Here is an 8,779-nt window from a genome sequence, read left to right on the forward strand (position 1 = left end):
GACTCACCCATAACTTCTGCAGAGCTGGAGCTGCTGTGGGTCCCCAGAGTGCTGGGGACAGCAGGCTGTGGTGGCCGATCCTACCTCAGCCATGAGCAGCATCACTCTGGATCTCTAGAGAAGGCATCCAGGAAAAAGCCTTGAGGCACCATTTAGAACTGATAAGAATATATAAACTCTGGACAAGACATTAATTTCTCCAGGAATATTTTTTCCTCGTTACGTCGCAGATGCCGAGCATCACCTCCTTACCCAAGAGGGTCCTGATGACATCACATCCTCCCCAGAGAGTGACAGAGCCACCCAAGCCGAGTGACAAAGATCTCCTCAGCTGTGCTGCACCAGCCCCAAGCACAGACAGCCCAGGAGAAGATGGACACGGCTCCTGCCCTGCTCCTGCTGCTCACTCTGGGATGCTGTGAGTACGGACACGGGGGTGTGCAGCCCCTTCACCGGGAGGGGCAAGGAAAACCCTTCCACTGAATCCAAGGCATTGGGTTCAGTAACAAAGGGAGTAAAAAGCAAACCAAAACTGCTGACTTTGAGGTGGGCTCAGTAATTTTGGGAGGAAGGGTGGCATCACCTCAGGCAGCAAAGGGCAGACAGAGTTGTGGCTGCAGCACCACCTGCACTGGGAAGGGAGATTGATCCAATGAGTGCTCCTGGAGGGGAGGGAGAAGGGTGGAAAAAAATGAGGCTTTGCAAGAAGTGCAAGGGGAGTCACTTCAGAGAAGCTGGGAAGGTGTAACGTTCCTGAGAAGGCTCTGGAAGAGCAGCACCCCTCTTTCAAGCCCAGGTGGCTGATTGCTGAGCACTCTCCATGAACCATCCCAGCAAGGACCCCAAGAAAACCTTCACATCATCCAGACAGTGAGGGCTTCCCTTTCCATTTGTATTTCCAGCCCATGGACAGGGAGGGAGGGAGGTTTCCTCAGAGAACCCTCTGACTCTTCCCAAGTGGTTCCAGCAAGGATTTCTCTCCTGCAGGCTGCCCTGGGATTTATGGCCAGCCACTTCAAATAAAGGTCAGTTCTCCCAAGGACATCACTCAGCTGCGGGTGGGACAGAGGCTGGAGCTGGAGTGCCAGACTTACAAGAGGTATGGGGCATCCTGGATCCGCCAGGACAAGCATGGGACCCTTCACTTCATTGTCTTCATCAGTTCCGTGTCCCGGGCCAGCTTTGGGGAGAATCAGGGAACAGCACATCGCTTTGAGACGAGCAAACACAACACGGTCTATCGCTTGGTAGTGAAATCTTTCTCACCGGAGGATGAGGGGACCTATTTCTGCGTGATGAGTTTGAACCAAATGCTGCACTTCAGCCCTGGACAGCGTGCCTTCCTGCCAGGTCAGCAACACCTTCACCCAGCCTCACTCAGCCCTGCCAAAATGCCCAGCACCTCCTGCCCGTGTCCTTTTTAACCAGCCATCCCTCCCACTAATCCCATTTCCCTGCTTGCTTGCCCAAGGCATCCTGTGAACAACCCACTGGTGCTCCTGCCAGAGCCTCCCTGCTTCCCACCTCTCCTCCTGGCACAGCTCCTGCCCAAAGCAAACATGGTTGGGCAGACCCAGCATCATCTCCCCATCCCCACTTCCCCACCCCACCCACGCCCCTGAAGGGAGAAGATTAAAGCAAAGTCCACCACCACCCCCTCCTCCCTCAGCACACAAAGGTCCCAAAAGTACCACCAAGCTCAGGGGGCTCAGGCTTTGTGAGGTTGGTGTCAGAAAGTGAGAAACAAGCAGGCTGCAGCTCCCTCTTGGCTCTTGGGAGACCCTTCTTTGGGGAGTCCCCATCCAAACTTGGCTCTATGAGCTAAACTCAGGAGCACCTGTGCCCTGGCAGGGCTAAGAGAGCAGAAGGGCAGGAGAGATCTGTTTTATTGTGTTCCCTGCATGCTGAATTCATCCATTTCACTTGTAGTCACCACCACAGTGGCACCCACCACATGTGGACCCACCTCCAAGCGTGGCACCACTGAGGAGCCCAACCTCAAGAGTCCAGATCCAGGTAACCTGAATGGAGGGAGGGAGAGGGGAAGGGCTGGACTCTGCCCCATTGATGCCAAGGGGGAGCCTGCAGGAATTTTGGGATTGGGAGGGAGAGAGAAGATCCACGGAGCTTCTTTATCACAGATGCAAGGATTAAATTCCAATATTTCATTCAATTTAAGAAAGGCTAAATATGACATAAAAAGCACTAGCATGCCTGGGCACACCAGGAATATGGGGAGGGGGGTAGAGCCATGGGGGCTGGGGCTGCTTTTAGCCTCAGCAGGAAACAGGAGAAAACTTTTGGCCACATATCCTCCCTCAAGTCGCCAGGAAAATGCTGACACCAGAACTGTCTGTAACATCGGCCATGAGCACTTGGTGGACATTCCATCTTCTCTCTTCCTGCAGAGGGAAGAATGCAGAAAGATCTGAATTTCCTCTGTCACATCTTCATCTGGGTCCCCTTGGCAGGTGCCTGCCTCCTGCTCCTCATCGCCCTGGTGATCACCGCCGTGCTGTGCCAACGTAAGGCTCTCCACAACCCTCTCTAGATCCATCTCTGGCCTGAGAGCACAGCCCTGCCCTCGGGGAGAGGGATGTTCTGGCAGTTTGGGGAGGCTGAAAAATCAGGACACAGCCAGCGCAAGACACTGTTAAAATCAGTGTCTGTGTTTTAATCCTCATCGGTAGGATTAGGATGAGAAAGAATTATCAACTTCGAATCGCACAGCAAAATTATTTATGTTGGAAAAAAGTTTCAAGGAAGAAAAATATATTAGAAAGAGACCGTGCTTAGTCTATAACTATCTTGGCTCATAAATGGGTGTGTCAGAGGTTGAAGCCCCAGAGCCTGAAACATTCTGACCTAGCAGAGTAAATATGCTCCAGAAAATCCTGAGGGTCCAGCAGCAGCTCAAGCTGGAAGCAGATGAGAAACTTCATTACCTTACGATCAGGGGAAAGCACTCAGCTGCAGTTAATTTCTGCAGCAGTTTCCAAGACCTTCAGGATGGATTTTTACCTTAGTAAAACTTTTACCTGGGCATTTTATTTTGCTGAGTCTTCCCCAAAGTACCAACACAGAGACTAAAACGGGGAAGAGCAGGGTTACCTTGGGTGCATGCCACTGGCATCACTGCCACTCACCTGCTGCAGAAATCATTGCTGCTGAGGGATTTTCAGCAACGTGCCAAACTCACTGGGGACAGCAAACAGAAATAATTTACCCTCAGTGTCCCCAGGCTGACCCTGCTGCTGCTACTCACCTTAAAGATTTATTCATGAAAATATTTAAGTGGATGACTGGGGTAACATGAGCTGCAGCACCACTCCCTGGCATGGATTTCCTCAAACCCAGGCTGGGTTTATCCATTATTAAAGATATCAGCTGCAGGGGAGCACCAGCCCCAACTCAATGGAGTGTTTCTTTCCTGAGCTGTCACTTGGCACCTTTGAACTGAAACGTTTTCTCTCTTTTCTTAGAAACCAGAAGACGAAGATGCAGGTGTAAGAGGTGAGTGACGGGCACTGGCATTTTTCTCTTCAGCTTGGCAACATCTCACCCTCAAGAGATAAAGGAGGCAGGTGCCAAAAAGCAACCTAAAAATTCTTCATCTGATAGAAGATGGCTGGCAGGAGCCTGAGCAATGACTTAAGGGCAAAAACAGAACAGAAGGTTCTCCTGTTCTCTATTTTTGGTTTTGCTTGGGGTTTTTTGTCTGTTTGGGCTTTTTGTTTGGTTTTTCAACTATTAAGTCATTCAAATTGCTGCGCTCTGACCCAGCAGCACATACAAAACAGAAAGACAGGAGGTGTTTGTGGCAGCCCAAAAACTTTGTGCATCACCCAGTGCTCGTAAGTAATCACATTTCTGTTCTTCCAGTGCACCATTCCCAACTTGAGCCTGGGGGAGAGCATATTTCATCCCTTCCCCTCCCCAGATCATTCATTTGATTTCATTACTGCATATTCAGATGTCCCCATGGTTTACATGTTAGTTCCTGCACCCCAAATCCGCTCTGTTGTTTTGGGGCCAACAGCACCGGGCTTCCTGCCTGTGTTTCCCCAACAGGCACGAAGGAGCAGCAGCAGGAGGCTGCTGCAGCCCCACAGGACTCTCCCCAGAAACACCAGGAATAGATTGAGGGGTAACCCAGTTTCCAGGGCACACAGGAACCTTTTCTTGATGCTTTCCCTCCTGCCTCCCCAGCCCACCCCTCACCCTGGGTCACCAGGAAAACACGATCAGAATGAGAATTGCAGTCTCCTGGTCTGGAAGAGGAAATGCTTTTTGCCCACACACATTCTGCTTCTGAACATCGACCCCCCTGCAGCTGGTTTAGTCATTTCTCCTGCTCTGAAGGAAACCTCTTCTGCACTTCTGCAAGCCTTGTGCACCCTGGGGCTTGTGGCAAGAGGGACACCAAGAAGTCCCCACTACTGCAGCCAGGGCTGGGCTAGTGCTTGGAACAGCTGGGTTGCCAAGAAACTTTGGAACAGCATGTTCACACCTCTGGAGCCTCATTCTTTGCCAGTCAAAGCATTTTTTAAATCAGATAAATTCCTGTTCCCAGTTATATATCCATGTTTTTTTTAGTACAAGAGGTAATTGCCATTTAGTTCTCCAAATTAATACAGTCCCTCCCCAACATTAGTAGGAAAAGGATCCCTACAAATTTATTTTTCCTTTCAAGGCAGGTTGCATTTTTTGAACTGTCTGTGAAAGGGAACAGACTGTCATTTTCACAGGGGATATTTATCACACCCAGCACTTTCCTGGTCCTTGTCTGCCTTTCCAGGGGAGAAATGATAAGGAAGAGCTCTTCATGCAGCCTTGTTTAGGAGAATGTTTGCGTTTTTCACTTATCTCAACCCCTTTTGCCAGCTCTGTGCAAGGATGTTCTGTCTCTGTGGGGAGAAAAATGCCCAGCAGAGCTCTCCCACTTTGCCCTGAGGCAGTGGATGTAATACAGGGGCCTCAGGAAATGCCCTCCCCAAGGATGACTCTCCTTCAGCAGCCCTAAACTTGACAGAGCTCTGGTTTTAGCTATTGTACCATGTTTCACTTTTGATTTAGAGAGGAAATTCCTGCTGCTCTGAGCAGCTCCTGCTTAGTGAAAGGAAGCTCTTAGGAAGTTAACACTGCAATTCACCCCCTTACAAAGCAGCCCAGCATCTGGCCTGCCATCCTTGCTGGCAGCAGCAGGATTCGTTTTCCATCACCAATTAATCTTCCCTGAAAAGGGGTGCCAAATCCCCAACTCATTAGATCAGCATAAAATGCTCAGTTGATGGAGAGCAGTCATTGGTATAATTTTGGGTGCACATTGGCTATCTGGAGAGCCTCCTTTCAAAGTTCTCTGCAGGCAACATGTTCCAACAAGAAAAAAATCTCTGAAATTACAACACCCTGTCTAACTCAAAAAAAAAAACCACCCACAAACCCTTAGCTCTTCCTTCTTCATTCTTTTCTGAATGTAGAGAAAGGCTTAATGAGAAGGCAGGAGTGTGCAGAAGTCAGAGATAAATTTTAAAAGCCCACTATATTTTTTAATTAATGTAAGAAATGACCATCAGTGTATCTTGAGAATATCCTTCTGTTATCTGTCACTGCTTGAAATGGAGGCAGACCTTTCACTTGCACAAAGAGGATTTAGGAACACTTTGCAGCCTCCTCTTGGAGGTCTCTGGCTTCAGCCCAAGGCTGAAGGAGCCTTAATTGCCTTCTTGCTCCTCTCCCACCCGAGTAAACCAAACCCTCTTCTCTCTCCAGACCTGCAAACAGGAATCCCCCCACGAAACCCAGGACACCAAACTAACATAGAGCAGCATCTGCTCCTCCTGGCTGCTGGATCTTCTCCTGGGAGCTGCCAGCACAGAAATCCATCTCTTGTGTTATCCACGAGGCCACTGCACCTCAGCCACCCTGTCCGGGCAGGTTGGACACCTGGGAGGGAGCAAAGCCACACGGATGAGGAGCAGCAGCTCCCTGTGAGCTGCAGCTGAAGCACAGCTCCTTGCACAGCCCGAGCTCCTTTGGCAATGCCAAAGGCCACCTCTGCTCCAGGGACAAGAGCCAGGCCAGTCCTGATGCTGACACAGCTCAGTGAGAAGCTGCTGAGAAATAAGGACACGAGCTGGACCTTTGCTCAAGGCTGTGTGCAATTTCCTCCCAAAATGCAGCCAGAGGTGGAGTTTGCTACACAAAGCCTTAAAAATAATTATCCTCACTCAACACATCTTCTTCTTGTGGTGCCTCTCTCCTAGGGCTTTTATTGTTTCATGTAATGGAATCCAAGACTGCATTGAGAAGCTAAATATGGATTAATTGCCTGACTTTTGAGGGTTTTACAGTCCTGGGGGCTAAGGTTCACTGCTCCCCTCACACTGTCCTTGTTCTGCTGCTACCCCTGATCCACCTATTTCTGCAGGAGTTTGGCCTGAGTAAAGAAAGCGGGATTTGCTTTCTTTCTGAGGGAAATGCCAGAGTGATTTTTAAAAAATTGGTTTGGTTTAGCAGGATGTTTAACATGATGATATTTTGGGGACATGCTATGGACTACTGTAAGTTCTGTTTCTTCAGATCTGTATTTCATGTAATTATTTCCTTAGTATACTTGCAATTTAAGAACTGAGACATAAAATAAAATTATTCTAGTCAGATTCATGACCATTATTTCTTTCTTTCTTCAGTTCCTAGTCTTAGAAAAGCTAAAATTCTTCAGGAAGATAATAAACAAGGGGTTGAAAAAGTCTTGGCTAAGAGAAAAGCCAGTGATTAATACACTATTCTGAGTGTTAGGGTGCAGACTTCAGCTAAAATCATCTAAAGCTAACTTCCCAGGGATTTGCTGATGGGCCCAGTAACACTCCCACATCCCAGGAAACTGCCAAGGAGGTGTCTGAGATAGTCTGTGGGTACTCTGGAATTCCTGTCATGGGGCTGATAAAAACCTGGCCAAAAAAAGAGTGGAAGAAACACTTTGATAGTCTCCTCCTCTGTAAACAAGATGGGAAGGAGAGAAAATAAAAGAAAAGCAAAGTTCTCCCAAACATACTTGTTTGTAAAAATTAAAATTAAAAAAAATACAAAAAAATTCAGGAGTAGATAAGTGTATCTAAACAACAGCAGGCAAATACTGAATGGCAATTCCACAGAACTACACACACTATGAAGATAAAAATAACAGAAAAGCCCCAACATTGAGGCTATGAGATCAATTTAATTATTGAATTAGTCTCTTATTGAATTAGTGTGAGATAAAAATTTTCACTTAAAAAGCTATAACTCAAAGTGTTTCTGCAAAAAGCTATAGGTCTTTCCTCATATTCTCATATCCACTTTTTCACATTACACATCACACCACGTTCCTGTAGCCCAGGCAGAAGGGCAGTGTGCTCCTGCTCTGCTACTGACCCTCACACCCAAATCCTCTTCCAACAGATGAAGAACCAGAAGCAGGATCTGCTTGCTCTGGGAATTTTTATTTATTTCAGAGTGGTTGTTCGCTATTTCAGAACACACCTGATCACTTCTAAGCTGAGTGCCAAACCCGGGAGGTTTGTTTTATTGTGTTCCCTGCATGCTGAATTCATCCCTTTCACTTGTAGTCACCACCACAGTGGCACCCACCACATGTGGACCCACCTCCAAGCGTGGCACCACTGAGGAGCCCAACCTCAAGAGTCCGGATCCAGGCAACCTGAATGGAGGGAGGGAGAGGGGAAGGGCTGGACTCTGCCCCATTGATGCCAAGGGGGATCCTGCAGGAATTTTGGGGCAGGGAGAGAGTGAAAATCCATACAGCTTCAGCCGAGTTGGAAGGATTAACTTCCACCATTTCACCCCCATAGGAAAGGTAAGGATGTAAAAAGCATCAGCATATCCCATGGCAGGGACAGGGGGAGGGAAGGTAGAGCCTCGGGGCCCAGGCCTGCTTTTAGCCTCTTCAAAGGACACAGGAAAACTTCTGGCCATGTGTCCCCCCTCCAGTTCCCAGGAAAATGCTGACAGCAGTAGAACACCAGTGCAGGCCCAGGGGAAGCTCTGTGCCTCAGGCACACCAGGCAGGCCCCTGGGCAGCTCCCTGGCTCCACCAGAACTGGCTGTAACACCAGCTGTGAGCACCTGGTGGACCTTCCCTCTTCTCTACTCCTGCAGCCTGCAGAATGCAGAAAGACCTGAATTCCTTCTGTCTCATCTTCCTCTGGCTCCCCTTGGCAGGCCTCTGTCTCCTTCTCCTCCAGCTCCTGGCCACCACCATCGTGCTGCGGCAACTTAAGGCTCATCACTAATTCCTCTAGATGCACCTCGGCCCGAAACCACAGCCCTGTCCCTCAGAACATTCTGGCTGCTTTGGGAGGCATGGGATAACCAGGAGACTCTGCAAGAGAAGGATCCTGGTTATAGTCACTGCCTGGACATCTTCCAATAAATCATCTTCACTCTTCCTGAGTGACCTTCCCCCCCCACTCCAGCTCTTTCCAATGATTTTGTACGAAGGAGGTGCAATGATCTGACTAAGGCCATGTGTTTTGCATTGGAAGCATTGCCTTGAAAATGGATTTTCCCTATTCAGTGTCGTTGAATGTGACATGTGAGACACACCAAAATTAAATGTATGAACACTGAACAGAAAGCTGTTCAGAAAACTGAGCAAAAACATTCTTGTGTATTGCAATCCCTGTAAGCTTTGTTATTCTTCCAAATTAAATTACTACCTCCTGACCCAGAGACTGATTATTTATTGCTTGTTTTGCTGCTTGGGAGCCTACAGAGG

At 48.5% G+C, this 8,779-nt stretch overlaps 1 protein-coding gene across 1 annotated transcript; it reads left to right on the forward strand.

The window, feature by feature from the left end:
* Positions 1–296: 296 nt before the first annotated feature.
* CD8A (CD8 subunit alpha) lies at positions 297–5,959 on the forward strand. Its single transcript, XM_030270503.4, has 6 exons — positions 297–418; positions 988–1,350; positions 1,930–2,016; positions 2,409–2,525; positions 3,483–3,513; positions 5,773–5,959. Exons 1-6 carry the CDS (start codon positions 373–375, stop codon positions 5,816–5,818), a joined length of 690 nt encoding a protein of 229 aa, XP_030126363.3. The 5' UTR covers positions 297–372; the 3' UTR covers positions 5,819–5,959.
* The last annotated feature ends 2,820 nt before the right edge of the window (positions 5,960–8,779 follow it).

This window comes from Taeniopygia guttata, chromosome 4 (genome assembly GCF_048771995.1).
Source record: "Taeniopygia guttata chromosome 4, bTaeGut7.mat, whole genome shotgun sequence".
In the NCBI taxonomy this organism is placed as follows: Eukaryota; Metazoa; Chordata; class Aves; order Passeriformes; family Estrildidae; genus Taeniopygia; species Taeniopygia guttata.

Excerpts from the sequence above, each read along its gene's own strand:
- CD8A (XM_030270503.4), top strand. The coding sequence starts at position 373 with ATGGACACGGCTCCTGCCCTGCTCCTGCTGCTCACTCTGGGATGCT. Across the intron at positions 1,351-1,929 it reads ACAGCGTGCCTTCCTGCCAG|TCACCACCACAGTGGCACCC; the intron begins GTCAGCAACACC and ends TTTCACTTGTAG. Across the intron at positions 2,526-3,482 it reads CACCGCCGTGCTGTGCCAAC|AAACCAGAAGACGAAGATGC; the intron begins GTAAGGCTCTCC and ends CTCTTTTCTTAG.